The sequence below is a fragment of the Balaenoptera acutorostrata genome, chromosome 15 (genome assembly GCF_949987535.1).
Source record: "Balaenoptera acutorostrata chromosome 15, mBalAcu1.1, whole genome shotgun sequence".
In the NCBI taxonomy this organism is placed as follows: domain Eukaryota; kingdom Metazoa; phylum Chordata; class Mammalia; order Artiodactyla; family Balaenopteridae; genus Balaenoptera; species Balaenoptera acutorostrata.
Window position 1 is genome coordinate 4933059 of NC_080078.1, and position 21127 is coordinate 4954185.

At 46.2% G+C, this 21127-nt stretch overlaps 1 protein-coding gene across 1 annotated transcript in view; it reads left to right on the forward strand.

The window, feature by feature from the left end:
* CYTH3 (cytohesin 3) overlaps positions 1 to 21127 on the forward strand; it is a 92324-nt gene that overhangs the window by 55533 nt on the left and 15664 nt on the right. Inside the window, exons 2-4 of the mRNA XM_057529113.1 lie at positions 10392 to 10474; positions 13118 to 13182; positions 13603 to 13669. Coding sequence (XP_057385096.1) covers positions 10392 to 10474; positions 13118 to 13182; positions 13603 to 13669 — 215 coding nt within the window. The remainder of the gene's footprint in view (positions 1 to 10391; positions 10475 to 13117; positions 13183 to 13602; positions 13670 to 21127) is intronic.

A 21127-nucleotide genomic window follows, 5' to 3' on the forward strand; every position in this document is an offset into this window, starting at 1 on the left:
TCCACGGGAGACACACGAAGCTGGCTGTGTCTGGGGCAGGAAGGGATAAAGTAATAGGGAATTGGGGTGCTGGACACAGCCCTGGAATGACTAGGGCACTGGGCTCTGGCCTGGTCTCCAGAATAGAGTCACGAATGGAGCTCCTCATAGGCGACCCCTGGAATCATTGAGATCCACGTGTATCTCCAGCGAGGAAGGGGTCCACAAGCCTGGATCCAGAAGGCACTCTGCTGCAGCACCGTCTCGATTCCTAGGAGCCTGGAGAATGAGTGCCAGAAGGCTGTTGACGGAAATCCTCTGCTTCCACATCCTCGCTGGCCAGCCAAGAAGCATTCTCTAAGCAAAGGCAGGACGAGGACCCCTGCTTCACTTCCCTCTGTGGAATCCTGGGTGGTGCATCCCATGGGTAGGGCCTAATTCATCTTCCGTAGTCTAAACGTAAGAGAGTCCGGCGATGTAATTTTGAGCTTTCGGTGGAGCAAAGCCAATTCATTGTATCCACCACACTGGTCCCGTGAGAGTTAGTAAGACCTTGTTGATGGACTGTATACAGTTGGCTTGCATAAATGTTCCCCATGCCCCCGAAAAGAATGCATATTGCACAGCTGCTGGGGGCAGTGATCTGATTGAATCTGTGTCTCCATCAGTTGTAAGATGCGTCATTATTTTATGTTCCATTAAGGGAAAAAAAAGCTGTCAATTAAACCAGACTTAATGATTTCTTCTCACTTAGAATTTTTTTTACTTATACTGTTTGGAAGAGTTCTTTAAACTTCTTTAAGCATTGATTTCTAAACAACGTCTACTAATTGTCTATACATATAGAAGGTAAAATATGAGCAAAATAAGTTGGTTAAGGTACCCCTAAAGCTTGGGACCAGAGCCTCGTTCTCTGCACAGAGCAGGTGTTTGCGTTTTTGACAGAAGCAGTACACACAGCAGTGTTGTCCTCTCTGCTGCTCAAGGCACAGGCACACAGCTCTTCTGAAGGGCCCTCCTGTATCGTCTGGGAGGGGCGGGGTTCAAATTCTGCAGGGTTTCACGCTGAGACTTTATTGATTTTACTAGAGGGTGCCAATGCAAGGTTTGAAGCAACAGTCAGCCTCTTATTTCTTTATGAGATGGTTCTTAAATTGTGTTTTTAGCAGAACCATCAAGGAGTAGCACTTTAGTAGCGCCCCTGGCAGTCATAAGTGTATTCACAGATGTGAAGGCGGTGACCTCTGTATGTCACACTAGATTTCAGAGACGTAAAGACGCACCTCTTAAAATTGATGAAGCATATTATGTCTACTAGTTCAGCTTGTGAATTGTATTAGTCAAATCTATAGCTTTTTCTTTTTTTTTTTTTTTTGCCTTTAAGAAGAGTCCATTTTTACGTGTACCCTGTCAATTTTTGCTTTATATGTTTTGAAGCTATTGTGTTAGATGCATATATGTTCAGACTTGTTAATTTTGTGATTAATGGAACAATGTCAGTATCTAGTGACTTTATCTTTAGTCTGTTTTGCCTGTGTTCATGTCATGGGAGCAGTTTTCCTGTGGTATATCACTCCCTACCCTTCTGCCTTCAATCGTTATGTGTTCTTATATTTTAAATAAGCCTTGGGACTTACCTGGTGGTGCAGTGGTTAAGAATCCACCTCCCAGTGCAGGGGACACGGGTTTGAGTCCTGGTCCAGGAAGATCCCGCATGCCGCGGAGCAACTAAGCCCCTGCGCCACAACTACTGAGCCTGCACACCACAACTACTGAAGCCCGCGCATCTAGAGCCTGTGCTCTGCAACAAGAGAAGCCACCGCAATGAGAAGCCCATGCACCGCAACAAAGAGTAGCCCCCGCTCGCCACAGCTAGAGAAAGCCCGCGTGCAGCAACGAAGACCCAGCACAGCCAAAAATAAATAAATAAATAAGCCTCTCGTATCTAGAAAAATGGTACAGATGAACATTTTTTGCAAAGCAGAAATAGAGTCACAGATGTAGAAAACAAAATTATGGTTACCAAGGGGGGTGGGATGAATTTGGAGATTGGGATTGACATACATACACTACTATATATAAAATAGATAACTAATGAGAACTTACTGTATAGCACAGGGAACTCTACTCAGTGCTCTGTGGTGACCTAAATGGGAAGGGAATCTAAAAAAGAGTGGATATATGTATATGTATAACTGATTCACTTCGCTGTACAGCAGAAACTAACGCAACATTGTAAAGCAACTATACCCCAATAAAAATTAATTAAAAAAACAAACCTAGGCCTGTTTGTCCTTAATTATGTTCAGCAGGCTACACAGCATAGAGATGTTCTATTTTTTAAAAGATGAGTCCATGGTCAAGTCAGTTAAGAATCCTCTTAGTTTAATACAATTAGTGTTGTTGGTGCTTCTTTTTTTGGTTACAGATTTCATGGAATCTTTAACATATTAACATGTATCATGATGTACTAAGAGGGGTGATATATAGTATGGTATTTGATTGTGGACCAAATCCGTGTTTGTGGATTTAAACTTCAAAAATTGTACACTCACGTTTATAGCAGCATTGTTCACAGTAGCCGAAATGTAGAAACAACCCAAATATCCATCAGTAGATGAATGGATAAGCAAAATGGTGGCTAAACATCGTGGAATGTTATTCAGCCGCAAAAAGGAATAAAATTCTGATACAATGTGGATGAACTTTGAAAACATTATGCTGAGTAAAATCAGCCAGACACAGAAGGACAAATATTGTATGATTCTACTTACATGATATACCTAGCACAGGCAAATTCAGAGAGATGTAAAGTATAAAAGAGGTTACTAGCCAGCGGTTAGGGCTTGGGGGTTGAGAATGGGAAATTACTCTTTAATGGTTACAAAGCTTCTGTTTGGGATGATGAGAAATTCTGGAAATAGGCAGTGGTGATGGTTGCACAACATTGTGAATGTACTTAGTGCCACTGAACTGTACACTTAAGAATGATTAAAATGGTAAATTTTATGTTGTGTATATTTGGCTCAATAAAAAAGGCCAAAACAATAAATAAATAAACCTCTTAAAAAGAGCATTTAGTTGGGTGTTTTTTCGTTGTGCATTTTTTTTATGTCCGGGTTTTTAAACTTGGTCGTTTTTCCTGTTCATGTTCATTGTAAATGTATCAGTTACTTACGACTTCATAACAAAGTATTCCAAAGTGATTGGCTTAAAACAACAGTGGTTACTATTGCTCCCATTTCTGGGAGTTGGCTGGCAGTTCACAGACCGCTCTTGTCTGGGTCCACCCACCCCCGTGGCTGCAAGGAGCTGGCAGGTCAGCCGGGGCTGAGTTGCCTCCCTGAGATCCGGGGCCTCAGCCGAGGCGGCTGCAACAGCTGGGATGTCTTGGACTCTCCCTGCCAGTGGTCTCTTTCCACAGTAGGTTTCATTCAGAAGCTTGCTGACCCGGGCTTCTCTGGAGCACGGTGATCTTGGGGTTCCCAGACAGAAGGGGTGTGAGGCCTGGGTTCCGGGTCCTGCATGATGTCCTCTGTGCCACCCTCTCTTGGGCAAAGGAAGTCCCCGAGCCTCCCACCTTCCTGATCGGAGGAACTGTGCCGTATCACAGCCTCTTTCTTCAGTCTTCCACAGTAAAAATCAATGCTTGGATTTTTTTTTTTTTCTCCTACTCCCATATTTTGCATTTTGTATTTCTAATGGCTTTTCTTTTTAAAATTTCAGCTGTATTGAGATAGAATTTACATATCTAACAGTTTTTCTCTTTGTTGTTTTGGATTTTTTTCTTATTCCAGTTTTTCTTCCTCTTTCTCGGTTTGGGCATTTTGAACTCCATTTCCATTCCTTTGCTGCTTAGCCTAGACATTTTAACATGGATTCTTAGCTTGCCAGGTCAAAGTTCATTATGCAGGCCCTCCTCCTCAGAACTCTTAAGAACTTCAGAGCAAGTTATTTCTCTTCCCATTTCCATGCTAGTGTTGCTGGCTATTTTTTATCCTATGAGACATCCTGTGTAGGTATCATCCTGTGTAGTCACTTTTTCTTTAGGTTTCCTTCTGTAAATCTGTGCCCATGATTCCCTCTGGTGTCCCGCCCCTCCCATCTTGGGTCTTTTCTCTTGATTGAAGTTCATTCTTTCGGAATTTCCCTTAATGATGGTGTGCTGGTGGCCAACTCTTGAGTTTTTGTTTGTCTAAAGGGGTATTTCACCTAATCCAAAGAAGGCTAGGCAAAGCATGAGTGTCCCAGGACAAAGAAAGATCACGAAGGAGGATGAGGGGACGTGACAGGAGGTGACTGCTGAGTGGTCCATGGGGGTCAGGACCTTCCTGTCCCGTAGAAGCCCGGCCTCTCAGAGCGCCTCTCTCCCCGCGAGGCACACTCTCTTCTTCCTTGTCCCGGGCAGAAAGGCTGCCGCTGCAGTTTGGTCGCAGTGCTTTAGCGATCCGGAGCCTCCACTGACCTGGCCCCCAGTGTGGTTGACATACTGCTGGCCCTGTGAGCCATTTGGACTCAGCTTTATCACCTCACTGAAGGCATACAGTCCTTGGGTGGTGACCAGACCCAGAGGCACAGCTGCCAACGGCCACAGCATGCCTTTATGTTCTTGGTATAACCACACTGCTTCGTAGTAGCTAGGAACTCATCCTGCTTTAACAGTTTAAGTCACTGGTTTTTGTGGTGTTCCAGGTAGGTATTATTTGTTTGGGTTAAACCACACTCCAGTACAGAGTTCCCATTTAGTGAATTAACAGGACCAGAGGCCAAGCCCATGCTTTCCCAGCATTCTTAGTGCCCTGTGGCATTGACCAAAACTCTGAAAAATACCATACAATAACAAAAAAGCTAGTATTGATTAGTAATCAACGTAAAATTAAGGTTAAGTGACATCAGTTTCCATTAGGACTAGGTACCAAAAATATGCAGTTGTGAGTCATGTGCATGTGATTGTTTGAAACCCTGTTTTATCACCTATTATCAAATTTGTTAAATTATCACATTTGACATTTAGTGACTAAAACAAGGGGAAGATTTCTGGCCACAGTTCACATCTGTGGAACATTATCTTCCCCTAGGAGAACTGCTGATTAACTTTATGGAAGATCGTGTGTGTGTGTGTGTGCGTGTAAAATTTGTAAGGGAGTCATTAGATATTTATAGCAGTGAACCAAATTATAGCTTCTTGGTGGATTGGAATCTGTTAGGTAAATAGGTTATTAATATAATTTGAAAATTAGAAAACACTTTGAGATACCATTTGCTTATGCTTTGATGTCAGTATGTATGATAATCTCCCTTTTTCCATTGATTCTGATTTGCAAAATTTTCTACATTCTGAAATCACTGAAGTGGAGGATTCATCTTATATTTGATGGGATCTTAGATTTCATTAAACATCATAAAGTCATGATTCTCAGTTTCTTATTAATATATTTTTTGCATGCTTTATCTTAGTGGTTTATTTTAGTTTTTAAGTAGTAATGCTTTTTAGATATTATATACCTTTAATTTATCAGAGTCTACTATCAAATAATATTACACCACTTCACATCCAGGGTAAGAACCTTGTAACAGTGTACTTTCATTTCTCCCCTCCCAGCCTTTGTGCTCTTTTACTTTTATGTGTGTTATCAACCCAACACACTTTTTGTTATTTTTGCTTTGAACAGTAGCAGTAAATCTTCTAAAGAGATTCACATCATGAGGGGAAAATGTTTACTCACATAGTTACCATTTACAGTATTTTCCATTCTTCTGTGTAGATACAGACTTTCATCTGGTATCTCTCCACCCCCCACCCCACCCCAGGACTTTTTTTTAATATATATAAATTTATTTATTTATTTATTTATTTATGGCTGCCCTGGGTCTTCGTTGCTGCGTGCGGGCTTTCTCTAGCTGCGGCGAGCGGGGGCTACTCTTGGTTGTGGTGCATGGGCTTCTCATTGCGGTGGCTTCTCTTGTTGCGGAGCACGGGCTCTTGGCACGCGGGCTCAGTAGTTGTGGGTTGCAGGCTCTAGAGCACAGGCTCAGTAGTTGTGGCGCATGGGCTTATTTGCTCCACGGCATGTGGGATCTTCCCAGACCAGGGCTCGAACCCGTGTCCCCTGCATTGGCAGGCAGATTCCTAACCACTGCACCACCAGGGAGGTCCCCACCCCAGGACTTTTAAACGTTTCTTATAGTACAGATCAACTAGTGATGAATTCTTTCAAGTTTTTAATGTCTGAAAATGATTTTGTTTCACCTTCCTATTTGAAAGATACCTGGCAGGGTGTAGAACTGTGTCCGTTGTTTTAGTCATTTCAGACAGGAGGGTAAATCTATGCCTGTTACTTCGTCTTGGCTGAAAGCAGAACTTCCCACCCAAGTACTTTAGGTAAATTCATACAAATCATGAACCCTAAACACAGACCTCCCACCCACAAGCCTCCATTTGTGGGAAGCCAGTGCCTTCTCAAGAAAGGCAGGGGCCTGGGCTAAATTACACAAATCGCTCCTGATTCTTAATCTGAAACCTCTCTGGCAATGCCTTTGTACTAAAATGGGGAATTTCTTGACATCCTTCCACATTGCTTTTCCCCTGTGAAAACATTTATATTTGTAGAAACCACACCTGCTGTGTCGTGGCTAACCGTCTCCCGTTATTCTGCAGCCGAGAAACGGGCCCCGAGCGGTGAGGCTTAAGCAAGGCCCTTATCTCTGGAGAATCAGGAAGACCGTGATCAACTGCAGTGATTGCACGAAATTTCACCAGCAGGTTCCAGTTAACTTGCTTTTTCAAAAAAAGCTTTTATTGAGGTTGGAAGGAAATTTCTCATTGTATGCCCTTTTGTATGTTTTCAGAGAGAGAGTATGTATGTGTGTAATAACCATATCCATGTATAACTCTTTCAATTAAGAAAAATAAACCACTGGATTTCTTAGGAGAAAAAATAAATCAGCTGTAGACTTTCGTTTCATCTTACCTAACAATGTCAAAGTGACAAAATGTAGATGATAAAGTGAACCAAACCTTCTTTTTGCCTTCATTGGGAGAAGACTGCTGAGTTGTGGGAAAGGTCTTGATAATTAAGAACACCTTCTCTGAACATGGCTTATCTTCCCATTTTTTTCCTGTGGCACTTGCATGCGTGAAATTATCTGTGAGTGAGAGGATTATGTGGCTGCAAAGTTATTTTGAATGCAGAGAGATACTGATAGAATTTCACTGAATACCAGCAAAATGCTGGTATTCACTGTACATTCAGGGTGTTAAAAGAAATAGTGGGACATCAAGATATTTAAGTGACAGCTGTACAGAGATTGGTCCTGAGTATTTCATTATATACTTGTTTTCTTTTTATTTATTCTTTTAAATGTGCCAGGAAACATTCCATTATTTTTCATTAATACTTTAGCCAAATACCCTGAAAAGGTGCTACTGGCCATTTATAGTTGAAACTTTTTTTTTAACTTATGAAAAATTCCAGGACTTCCCTGGTGGCGCAGTGGTTAAGAATCTGCCTGCCGATGCAGGGGACACGGGTTCGAGCCCTGGTCCGGGAAGATTCCACATGCCATGGAGCAACTAAGCCCGTGCGCCACAACTACTGAGCCCGCGCGCCTAGAGCCCGTGCTCCACAACAAGAGAAGCCACTGCAATGAGAAGCCCCCGCATGACAACGAAGAGTAGCCCCCACTCAACACAACTAGAGAAAAGCCTGTGCACAGCAACGAAGACCCAATTCAGCAATCAATCAATCAATCAATCAATTCCAAACCCTTAGAGTATAAAATAGGTAATGAATGCCCATATATCCATCAAATAGATTTAACACTTACCATTTTGCTTGATTAATTTTTTGCTGAACTATTTCAAAGTAAAGTCCAGATGTAATAATATTACAGCTCCTAAATTCTACAGTATGAATAAAGACTTTTTTTTTTTTTTTAACATAGTCACAATATCGTTATCCCACCTTACAGAATTTGTCTTTCTTTTAGACATGCAAATTCTGGTCAGAATTACGAGTAAAGTAAATGGTCAGTACTTTAACTCTTTAAGTCCTTAAAGGGATAGGAAAAGATGGGCATTACTGGGAGAAAATCAAGGAAGTCCATTAAAGATCATGATTAGAAGCTTTACGATCTTGAGTTGAATCATTCTGGTGTTTAGATTCACTTAAAATGTACCTTCACTGTTATCAGCCAACCCTACTCATCATCAGGGTTGGAGGGGAGAAAACTGGAGGTGGGTTTTCTTAAACCAGAGTCTGTTGATGATTGAACTAGAGTGGCACCCGTTCAGACTCTTGTTTTCATATAGCTACATAGGAGAACTCAGCAGAACATTTTTTTTTTTTTAAATGAGGCCCCTTTTGGGAGCCCAGTCCATACTGGACAGACTCGATTTGACTCTTTGGGTGCATTTATTTTTTTCGTAACAGGATAGTGTCAACCAACCGGTTAGTTTTTGATTTCTCTCTATATTACAGTAAGGTGCTTGCTTGCTGGTAAGAGTAATTCCTTGGGAGGTTCAAAAATTGCACACTTGCTTCTTTATTTTACTGTGGCATTTAACGTTGTTGGGTTTTTCCCTCTTGAAATTCTCTCCTCTCTTGGTTTTGGATGCATCATTCTCTGCTGGTTCTCACATTTTCTCTTGATCTGCGTCTCCCCACCCCACCCCATCCCACCCCATGCATGAATAAGAAGCCTCTGGAAGCCGCTAGCAGCAGCTTTACGATGAAGCTGACACTTTGGACTATAGAATGGAAAGACCGGGTCCCTGATGACACTCTTGAGCTGCTGGGCCCGCCCGTAGCCTACTCGGGGACCCTGTGGATCTTTGGGTTTATCCTACTTGGAGCTCAAGCACCTGGGATGTGTATATTCATGTCTTTTATCAAATATGGAACATTTTAGCCAGTACGTCTTCAAATATTCTTTCTCTATCACCAGGAAAAATCATTAGACGTCTCTTGGCTTCAGTTTCCTCAGTTATAAAATTAGGATAATAATGGCTGCTCTCAAAAGTTATTTGGCGGTGGCAGGGGTGGGTGTTTGGTGGTGTGGTATAATTTCCTACTCTGAATTTATAAACACATTTTCTATTTTTCTTCTTAAGAAATTGTGTAGTATTTATTGCCTTTTGAATTTAAGCCTTTATTCTGGAACCGATTAAAAATATAACCAGGAATTCAATTTCATTTTTTTTACATGGAGATAACTGATGTAGCACGTAACATACATAGAAGAGTCTGCCCTGTCTCTCTGAGCTGCAATGTCAGTTGTGTTGTAAATCAAGTTTCTGTGGGTCTGTGTTTATTTTTCTGGCTACTGTCTTCTGGTTCATCAGTCCGTTTGTCTATCCCTGCACCATGATCACAGTATCTAAATTTGTAGAAGCTCTACATGTTCTCTTGCTATTTACTCAGATTCTTAATCTTTTGTTTCTTTAAACAGATTAATGAAATAGAAATTAAACACACGGTAGAGGATTATTAAAAGCTGTTTCTCTGAAAAGCTTAATGAGATAAAAGCCAATTCTAGCACAAAGAAAAGAGAATATAGACATAGTAGGAATGGAAAATACTGCAGAGGTTAATCATTAATGCAAGGATATTATGAACAACCCTGTCAATTAAAATTAAATGTCCATGTACCAGCCAACCTTTACCCACTGCATTGACGTTCCCTAATATCATTCTGGAATGTATTTCCTCACAAGCCAACCTTCTCAGAAGGAACCACTATCAAGAATGTGGTGTTGAGGGACTTCCCTGGTGACGCAGTGGTTAAGGATCCGCCTGCCAACGCAGGGGACGTGGGTTCGATCCCTGGTCGGGGAACTAAGATCCCACATGCCACGGAGCAACTAAGCCCGCGTGCCACAACTACAGAGCCCACATGCTCTGGAGCCCGCACGCCACAACTAAGATCCAACTCAGCCAAAAGTAAATAAATATTTAAAAAAAAAAACCTGCCATTAAAATAAAGGAATGTGGTGTTGATCATTTCTGTGCATTTATTTATGCTCTGCGTATGTATATGTCACCCCTCTGTGGAAGGTGTCACGTACAGTGTATGTCTTCAGCCTGCTTTTATCTTCTTTTCATTTGTGGGTTTCATCTGTGTTGGAAGACTGAGTTCAGCCATTGTTAATTGTGTGGGATTCTGTTTCATAAATATACCACAGTTTATTCATTTTCTTATTAGTGGAAACTTAGGTTGTTTTTCTATTAAAACAATGCTGCTATGAATATCTTACATGTGGTCTGTAAGCGAGGGTTCCTTGGGATAGTACCTACACACAGAATTGCTGGCTTGTACATATACCCATCTTCAGCCTCACCAGAAGTTGGCAAATTGTTCTCTGGAGTAGCTGTTGTTTACTTGTTTAACTTGATTTTTTTTTTTTCTTTCAGTGCCTGAAGACCTCTCATTAGAAGAGAGAGAAGAACTTTTAGACATTCGTCGAAGAAAAAAGGAACTTATTGATGACATCGAGGTAAAAAAATGTCTTTTAGTTTTTGCTTTTAGGTAAAATTGTAAATCAAGTCATTTGCAGAGAGGTGGATGGACCTAGATACCATCGTACAGAGTAAAGTAAGTCAGAAAGAGAAAAACAAATATCGTATATTAACGCATATATGTGGAATCTAGAAAAATGGTACAGATGATCTTATGGGCAAAGCAGAAATAGAGACACAGACGTAGAGAACAAACATATGGATACCAAGGAGGAAAGGGCGGGGGGGTTGGATGAATTGGGAGATTGGGATTGACATATATACACTACTATAAAACAGATAACTGGGGCTTCCCTGGTGGCGCAGTGGTTGAGAATCTGCCTGCCAATGCAGGGGACACGGGTTCAAGCCCTGGTCTGGGAAGATCCCACATGCCGCGGAGCAACTAGGCCCGTGAGCCACAATTACTGAGTCTGCGCGTCTGGAGCCTGTGCCCCGCAACAAGAGAGGCCGCGATAGTGAGAGGCCCGCGCACCGCGATGAAGAGTGGCCGCCGCTTGCCGCAACTGGAGAAAGCCCTCGCACAGAAACGAAGACCCAACACAGCCATAAATAAATAAATAAATAAAAATTTAAAACTGAAAAAAAAAAAAAAAACCCCAGATAACTAATGAGAGCCTATTGTATAGCACAGGGAGCTCTACTTGGTGCTCTGTGGTGACCTAAATGGGAAGAAAATCCAAAAAAGAGGGGATATATGTACATGTATGGCTGATTCACTTTGATGTACAGCAGAAACTGACATAGCAGTATAAAGCAACTATACTCCAATTAAAAAAAAAAAGGATAAACAACAAGGTCCTACTGTAGAGCACAGGGAGCTATATTCAATATCCTGTGATAAACCATAATGGAAAAGAATATGAAAAAGACTATGTGTGTGTGTGTGTGTGTGTGTGTTGTGTGTGTGTAGCTGAATCACTTTGCTGTACAGCAGAAATTAACACAACATTGTAAATCAACTATACTTCAATAAAATAAATTTTTAAAAAAATTGTAAATCAAGTAGCTTCGTGAAAATGTAGAAAAGTGGGTATTTAGTATGCGTTTATCCGAACCATACGGAGAGGCAGAGCGTAAGAGTTACCCGGGCTGGTGAAGCAGAGCTCGTGCTCACGGGGCGGCGTGGACTCACTGGGAGAGAAGTCATGCCTGGAGTCACGGGCGAGCGACGTGTGACTGCACAGTCACGAAGGGCGTCTTCACACGGCAGCGGCGCCTGCGCACGTACTGCTCCCGGAAGTCGATGGCGAGGCCCCGCTTCGTCTGCCAGGGTCCCTGGCATGCTGCCTGGCACGTTGTTGGCACTCAGGTGTCTTTTGAATAATGGACTAAACATATTTTGAGTTCTAGCTGTGCACCGAGCACCTACTAGCTGGTGGGAGTAGAATGACAGACAAAACACAGACAGACAACCGTTGCACTTTGCACACTTGTGTGCTCAGAGGACAGGGTGGAGGGGGTCCCGTGGGAGACCCAGAGGAGTCAAGCCACAGTCTCAGAGTTGGGGCATCTGTGATAGTTGCAGAAACGGTACAGAGGAGCAGCACTTGCGGCTTCCTCGGGGGATCGACTGGACGTGCGGCTGCTGCCTGGGACGCTTCCTAACCGTTGTCACGCCGAAGTCAGCGCGGCCTCCCCGGCCACTTGCTGCGGAGCCGAACCGTGTCCAGACAGCAGCTCCTTTCTAGGGGCTCACAGTTTGAGCCTGAAGTTTCTTGGCACCTAAGATCATAGGGTCTGAATAAAAATTTCTTTGTGTTTGAGAGACAATTCATGAAACTTTTCCTTCTAAGGTTACCCGTCATTCTCAGAAAAATCAGATAACCCAGAATGTGTGCTTTGGTTGAAGAATAAGAACATATTGTAAGGCTAACGTTCCGATTTGGACGTTAGTAATAATAGTGCCCATGGAGGCTTGTGTAGCTCCAACGACCTCACTTCTGAGTTGAGGACGCCGAGGCCCAGGAGGTCGGAGCTGTCTCAGCCAGTAAGTGGTTGGGGGGTCTGTCCCTTCTGGGTCCTTGGCCTGAGGGCCCCAGGCAAGATCCTTGTCACCTCCTGGGCTCTGTCCACGGTGCATCGTCTCATGTAAAGTGACAGAAATCATCCTGAGACGGTGGTTGGAGGCCCGATACTGACCTGACTGAGTTTAAGCCTCGCCCCAGGTCTTCCCAAGAAGTCAGGTGCCGGCGAAGGCAGGTGGGCATGTGTGGGTGACGTATGACAGGACTCATTGCTTTCCTTTTGCTGTTTGTGTCTTTTTACACCTGTGATGTTCTCCCCAGGGTCCCTTCTTGATTTTACACACAGACACTCCAGAATCTGCCTACGGGACCCCTCTGCTCTCGTTCTGATGGGAGGTGGACAAACAGTCATTTTGCTTGCTCATGAGTCGGGGTGGCTCTGACCACGAGACTCTCTGTGTCCGTAAGCAGTGCTGGTTTCTCCGTACCTGTGATGTCCCCATGAGACCTGAGGGGACCTTGCACCTGGGGGGCTAAAAGGTCTCTGAAGGTGGAGACCCCCTCTCTCACCCCCACAATGCTTGCTTTCTTTCTTTCTTTCTTTCTTTCTTTCTTTCTTTCTTTCTCTCTCTCTCTCTCTCTCTCTCTCGACAGAGGCTGAAATATGAAATCGCGGAAGTGATGACAGAGATCGACAACCTCACGTCCGTGGAGGAGAGGTGAGCAGCTGTAGCTGCACCTGCGGGTCGCCCTCCAGCCGAGCTCGTGACGCTTTGGGGCTGGGCGGTGGGGAGCCTGTGGGGGCCTGGTCCTCCTCCTCCGCCCCCTCATCTTCCCTCCCCATGGGGTCCAGTTCACCGTCAGGCCTTGTAGCTGAGGAAGCCACGCAGGCCCCTCAGAACACCCTGCCCAGACGTGACCTTTCTGTGTAGCAAGGAGCTCTGCTCTTGCTGAACAGGTTAGCAACTGCGAGAGAAAAGAGCTGCAGTGGCCGTACCTATGCTGCTTCCACCTGGGCAGGGGCGCCTGGGGGCCTGTGCCCTTTCCTTCCCCGAGTTGTCCTGTCGGGAGGGGACGTGAGCTCCCGGTGCTTTGTGCAGACGTCCAGTAACGACTTCTTAATTTGTTCAAACGCACAGCAAAACTACTCAGAGGAACAAGCAGATAGCCATGGGAAGGAAGAAATTCAACATGGATCCCAAAAAGGTAAGAGGACATCTTCAGTTTTCTGGCCTGTGAGAGACTGATGGATTGATCGATTTTAAAGACATGCTCCCTCTTGGACAAGGGTGGGCGTATACCTCATAAAGACACTGAGTTGATGTTCAGTTTTACCGCAAAGGGGGCCGCTGATGAGCGGGGGCAGCAGAAGTCCCTGGACCAGAAGGCCTTTCTTTGGGAAGTTCCGACTTGGGGCTGGCCTCCCAGGAGCTGCCCAACGCTCAGTCGGGCCCCTTGGTTCCCCCAGGCCGAGCTTTTTGCTGGCCCTCAGGAGCCCCAGGCCAGGGAGTCGCGTGGCCCGTCGGGGCAGAGATGGTAGATGTTATGGTCTAGGGGGTTAAAAGGTTCAAGGGAGAGGGCTTTCTTCCTTTCATTTACCGTAAAAAGAAGACATCTGTCTGAAAGACCAAGCGACTCCAGATTTAAGCCAATATCTTGGTCTTTCCTCAAGTTGGATTTTCTAGGAAAGCACCCCCCAAGAAATGAAACCTGCAACATGTAGCATCTTGTTTTTGAGATTTGAGCTAAAGGACCTACTAGCTGAACCTATAAAACTTTGTGTAACACATGGCTCAGTTGTAACATCGTTTTGGTTTTGAGAAGAGTGGACCTGATCAGCTGCTAAGGTTCATGGTCTAGGAGAGGAGAGTAGAGACGTGTCCACAGAGAGGTGGCCTCAGGCCCTCCCTGCCTGTGACTTCTTTCCTCACTGGTCTTTTTTTGTTGTTGTTTGTTTGGTTGCACCAGATCTTAGTTGCGGCAGGTGGGCTCCTTAGTTGTGGCATGCGAACTCTTAGTTGCGGCATGCATGTGGGATCTAGTTCCCTGACCAGGGATCGAACCCTGGTTCGATCAGGCCCCCTGCATTGGGAGTGTGGAGTCTTATCCACTGCGCCACCAGGGAAGTCCCCTCACTGGTCTTTAATTGGTGTTCACTTCTAACATCTTCCTTGTTTTTCCTGGCATCTCTGTACTAATTACTTAATTATTTGTTCATTTGGCAAATGTTTGCTGATGGCTGGAATTACACTGCGCAAGGTCTCAGATCTGTAAACTTACATCTGTAGGTGCAAGCACAGTTGCAGATGTTATTTAAAGATATACGTACCACTTTTCCCTATTCAAGGTTTGCAAATTTGGGTTTTGTCAAGATATTAGCAGGGCTGCAGCACAAGAGGGTCTCTGTTTAACTCGGGTACTCTGGCCACTGTGGCAGTTTTCCTGTTGCTTCCTAATTCTCTGCTTACAGGGTATAAATCAACTCCAGATTGTCGGTGAGAACAATTCAAATTGTGAATTTGGTAATGATTTGATATTTGGGATTAGTAACAGTCTTTTTTTTTTTTTTAGTTTATAGAGTAGAATTATCAGCAGATGTAATAAGCATTGGAAGCATCTCAGGAGAGAGACGGTCTAACAAGCAGAAGTTTTAAAAACTGGGCCTTAAATTTTCAAGTGCAGCGCAGGGTAGCACACCATTCAGTTCATGGAGAGACTCAGATCTTCTCTCGAAACAGACAAATAAGTACTTGCTTTGAGTGGTGCCTGAAGTCCTCACCATCAGGGTCTTGCCTGTTGTCTTATTTTACATACACTGTGCGTCAGATTTACAGTAATAATGGCTAACGTTTACTGAGAAGTAACTCTGTCGGGAGCTGTGCTAAGGAAGCACGTGGCCTGGTAGACTTCAGTCCCTACAACGACCTCCTGAGGTTGGTTCCGTCTTAATTCCTGTGTCACAGTTGGGGAGCAGCTAGGGAGCACAGAACCCGACTCTGAGACTCATGCCTGTGACTGTGGTGCTTCCTGGGCTCTGGCAGACTCTGGGGTTGGTTCGTAGGTGGCCTTGAGCCCAGCCTAGGTGGCCCGGGCCCCTGGCCAGCCCTGTGGTGTCTGCTGACCCGTCTCGCACATGGGTGTTTCATCTGCTGTGCCTGGGCTGCGGCGAATTGCACCACAGGCTTCGTTTTGTGTTACTGTTCACCTAAAAGACTTTTTGAAATATTAATTCTTGGTTCCATTTGACAACTTACTTGTAATTATGTTGTGCGATAAAAGCACTTGACACATTGAGTCTGCATGTTTGCTTTTTCTGGGAATAATTATTAAATTTCTCTGGTTTTGTAGACTTGGTTTCAGCACTTGTAGTCAACGCCAGCCTCCATAACAAAATACCGTACACTGGGTGCCTTAAGCCACAGAATAATTTTTCTCACAGTTCTGGAGGCTGGACGTCCTAGATCATGGTGAGGTTCTGGTGAGGACCCTCTCCCTGGCTTGCAGACGGCTGTCCAGTTGCTGTGTCCTCACATGGCAGAGAGGGGGCAGGCTCTCTGGCATCTCTGCTTATAAGGACACTGATCCCATCAGACCAGGGCTCTGCCCAAATGACCTCATCGAACTCAGATCACCTCCCAAAGGGCCCACCTCCTAATACCATCATATTGGGGATTAGGACTTCAACATAGGAATTTTCAGGGGACACACACATCCAGTCTGTAACAGCACTGGATGATCTCACAATTCAAACTTGCATCTCCCCCGTGGCCCAGGCCCCTATTAAACCATGTGACGTTGTGAAACACGAGGCTCTTGTCAGAGTGAATTCGTTCTTTCAGGCCAGGAGGAAGATTTAAGTCCCAGAGCGATAACACACTGAGCAAGGAGCTTTGGCTTGTTCGGGTACGTGGATACCCAGGAGTAGCACTTGGCTTTATAAATACAGAAGAGAGGCGGTTGATGAGATCAAGGAAGCTGAAAACACTCGGCAGCCTCTCCCTTTTATTCCCAACGTCCTAGAAGTGCCTTTAAAAACATAATACATAAATGTGCAGTAAGCAGGAGTAGACTCGGTGGCCTAGAAATTGAGGAATCCCTGAAAGACACAAGGAGAATTGCCCAGAGCACAAGTAAGGGAGAGGAGGCTGTGGGAAGGGCAGCAGCTTCAGGGCTTCCGCCTGCTCAGAGGCAGGTGTGGGTGTCGGGCCATCGCGGGGGCGGGCATCGAGACCCTTCCCCTCGGGTCGAGCAGCGGAGTGCGCCCCCAGGTGGGAGAAGCCAGGGGGGCGCTTCGTCCGTGAGAAGGGGGCTACATCTTTGGGGGCTGCCATCACTAAGGGGGAAACACCCACTGACGGAGACCAGCTGCCGAGCCCTCACCCCCACCCCGCCTGCGTAACGCGCCCCTCTGCCAGATCCCTGGAGGCAGCCGCCACGAAAGCGGGAAACAGACTGCGGTCCAGCTCCCAGAGCGTCCTCCGTGCGAATCTGGACAGCCAACCGGGAACCAGCTAAGTGGGAGGAAACGGACACCACGAAAGAGACGTGGACTCAACCAACAGAACTGAAGCGGCTCTGGAGGAAGCAGACCTCGTAGAAACAACAGAAGGAAACATTAGAAGTAGGGTATTCGCATACATATGTTTGTATTTTATATAAACCTCGTCAAGGAGACGTGATAGGACGTTGCTTATCCATGATACAGAAATGGGGAGTTGGGGGAAAGATCCTTGGAAGTGAAAACAGCGTCAGGTAAAAACCTAAGGGCTGGGCTGGAACCCACAGAGGACCCGGCTGCAGGTTGATTCGTGAGCCGAAGGTGGAGTTGGGTGATTCTCGCCGTAGCTGTGCGCGGAACTACAAGGGGACGTGGATGACAGCCGCGGCAGCTCAAAGGTTGCTTAATAGAAGTCCCCAAAGGAGAGAAAAGAAAATGGAGTGGGGACTTCCCTGGTGGTGCAGTGGTTAAGAATCCGCCTGCCAGTGCAGGGGACATGGGTTCAAGGCCTGGTCTGGGAAGGTCCCACATGCCGCGGAGCAGCTAAGCCCGTGAGCCACAACTACTGAGCCTGAGCTCTAGAGCCCCTGAGACACAACTACTGAGCCTGCGAGCCACAACTACTGAGCCCGTGTGCCACAACTGCTGAGGCGTGCGTGCCTAGAGCCCATGCTCCGCAACAAGAGAAGCCACCGCAACGAGAAGACCGTACACCGCAACCAAGAGTAGCCCCCGCTCGCCGCAACTAGAGAAAGCCCGCGCGCAGCAACGAAGACCCAAGGCAGCTAAATAAATAAATTTTTAAAATAATAGTAAAAAAAAAATAAATTAAAAACCCTTTTTTTTTTAAAAAAAAAGAAACAAGTGGAGGAAATATTTCAAAAAAATATTGGAATATTTCAGAACTAGATTAAGATCAAATCCTCAAATTCAAAGGGCTCACCAGATGCCAAGCTGGATGCATTTCTTAAAGACCTATATGCATAGATATATTGAGTAAAATATCAGGAAACCTGTGGATTAAGAGAAGTGTACGAAATTTCCAGGAAGGAAAGACCAGATTCTCTAAGAAGAAACACAAATCACAGCAAGCTCGTCAGCAGCAGCACTGAATCAGGGGCAACAGGGAAATCATGTTTTCCAAAGTCTGGGGAAAAGTGATTTAAATTAACCACTAAGACCTTCTCTGAGCACCAGAAATGGAGTAGTTGGAGTAGTACATCTCTAATCCAGAGGGGAGCCCAAGGGCAAGATGTGGGATTGAAAAACAGAAGAGCAGAGAGACCAGAAGAATTTACAGTTAAGTCTACATAGTGATTGTTGTAAGAATACTTTTAAAAGTTAAGTCCCAGATTATCTCAATATGTTAAGTAGCAAGAAGGAAAGGAAGGAAATTAAAAGCTGGCTAAGGTTTTCTGGATGTTGGTAGATGAATATAAGTTTAAAAATTTGTTAAAATTAAGAGTCACCACTAAAAATAGCAATAAAATAGGACTTCTGAATTATTAGTGTTTACCTAATGTATTCGTTTTCTAGGGCTGCCGTAACAAACTGCCACAAACTTGGTGGCTTCAATCAACAGAAATTCATTCTCTCGCAGTTCGGGAGCCCGGAAGCCCGAGATCCAGGTGTGGGTGGGGCCCGTTCCTTCCGGAGGCTCCAAGGGAGCCCCTGCCGCAGCCTCTCCCGCAGCTCCCGGGGCTGCCAGCATCCTCGCCCGGGGCTGCGTCCCTCCCGGAGTGTGACGTCTCCTCCTCTCTGCACAGGGGTGCGTGTCCTCGGGCCGAGAGCAGCCCTCTTCCTCTGCTCTGTCTCCTCGTCCCCTCCCGGGTGCAGCCAGCCCCTTTCTCCCTCGCAGCTGCTCTCTCTGCCTGTGGCCTGGGCTCATGCCAGCGGCTCCGTGTTTTCCATGACCAGGGAGGGCCTCCGTCTCTTGCACAGGGAGCTCAGGCTTCCCTCGGGGCCTCCTCTGCCTGCCTTATGTGACGTTTAAGCGCAGAAGGGATCCCCTTGTGCTGAGCCTGTCTGCCTTCCCAGATCCTGGGAGGTGGTTAGATAGCACTTCCTCTCGGAGAAGTTTCCGAGCGATTGGGGAGCGTCGGGTTTTAGAGCAGGTCGTGTGCACCTGGAAGAATCCAGGAAAGCCTCATCCGCAGCCCGTTCAGTTCTGGGGGGCATAGGCTGACGGGGTGGCCGGGGCCCCTTGGCCGCAGAGATTGCCGGTCGGGTGACTGCAGACAGCTGGCAGGGTGGGGAGAGAGCAGGGTCGGAAGGACGCAAGACCCTCTTGCAGCCTCGGCCCCGCTGAGGACGCACGGCCAAGTAGCAACCGCAGAAGGGAGGCTGGCCGCTGGGCCACCACCCTCCCTGGTATCACAGCCGAAGTGGTCACGAAAGACCAGGCCAGAACTGTCACCCCGATGTGAGCCTCCATCCCCCCTGCTGCTGCTGGTCCCTTTGTCCCCGACCTCGGCCTCCTAGGAGGCCCTGTCCCCTGCCCCTACGGTTTTGGGAGCGGCAGAGTCTCCTGTCTCCACCCACAGCCAGCCCGTGAGTCCTCACGACAAGGACCCCAAGGGCTCCAGCGAGGCAGCTGGGGGCAGCTCTGCCTCTGGCCTCGTGGCAGGGCTTTTAGGTCAGACTCGGAACCTCTGCCCAGCCCCACAGAGCTCCCCTCCCTCACAGAGCCCTGAGGGCATCCCCAGCCCTGCAGTCTCCCCTCGCCTTGCTCCACGGGCACCTGGGCGTGGCATCGTGTCCCCTGAGGAAGTAGCGCCAGCACCGCCCTTGTCCAAGGCCTTGTTTTCCGGAATTTGGGTGAGGACAGTTGCACACCTAGGCTCGGAATGCTTCGCTCCAGTGCGTGTGTGTCTTCAGATTCGGAAGGTGATACCCAGGTGGCTGTACCCACTTAAGCTCCCACCAGAAATATAGGGCAGTTAATTTAAGATTGTCAGACTTACTGGGTTTTTTTTGGTAAACTTTTTTTTTTTTTTTGAAGAATAACATGGTGCACAAATTTTAAATGTACAGCTTGAAGAATTTTAACAAATTTAAATACTCACGTAACCACAACCCCGAACAAGACGCAGCTGTGGAAGATTACAGGGCGCCTTCCTGGCGTCTCCTCCTAGGGAATGAATTCTGCGCTATCAGCATAGATGAGTGTTGCCTTTTTAAAAATTTACGTAGGTGGAATTAGAATATGCTGAGTCCTTTTATCCATGTCACGTCTGTAGATTCATCTGTGCTATTGTTTATTCCACCTCGTGCTATAGTCTTCCATGATGTGAATGTGCTACAAGGTACTTGTCGGTTCTCTTACTGACCCACTGTTGGGTTGTTTCCAGTTTTTAGAAATTCTGAATGAGGCTGCTGTGGACATTCATGTGTTTAAAAAATAGACTCTTCAGATGGATTCATGGGGCATGAGGGATCCCTGGTCTTGGGCCTTTAGGCTGTTAGCTGCATTTGTAGGAACAGCTTCTGGGCAGAATTCCCTCTTCCCTTACAAGCTTTCCAACATGTATTTTGAAACCAGCTCAGAAGCTCTGCCTGAGGTAAGTTTTTGCTATTATTAGGGCTTCCCGTGAGACAGAGAACCGATAGTTTGGGCCCAGCAGCCCCTCTGCAGCCGTTCATAGAGACTGTTGGGCTGGTCTCTGTAGGTCCTTCCATGGGTGTGGCTTTGACTGCTGTGAGCTCAGTGGCATGGTGACTGGTTACCTGTTCAGCCACAGGTGGCAGCACATCCGTGAAGACAGCTTATGCAGCGGGCTGTCTTCTCACGGCAGAGGTGGCCGCAGGGCGTCGAGTGGCTCCCAGGTGGCAGGACTGGGGTCCTGTGTTCTTCCCAGCCTTGCCCTGTATACCGGCTGCAAGGGCTCCTGCCATCACACCTGCATTCAGGGCAGGAAGGAGGAGGAAGGAGCTGTCAAGGTCCCCTTTTATCAGGAAAGGAGCAGCTTTCCTGGGTCCTCCTCACAGACTTCATCTCTGTCTGTTTGACCAGATCTGTTCACAAGGTCATTTCTGGTTGCAGGGGAGTCTGGGAAGGGGGGGCTTGGGATGGGTGTTGGGTTGGTCAACCATGTACGATGTGTTCCTCTCGCACACAGCACAGATCCTTTTCCTGAGCTGGGGAAATTCGGTGTCATTGTTCCTTC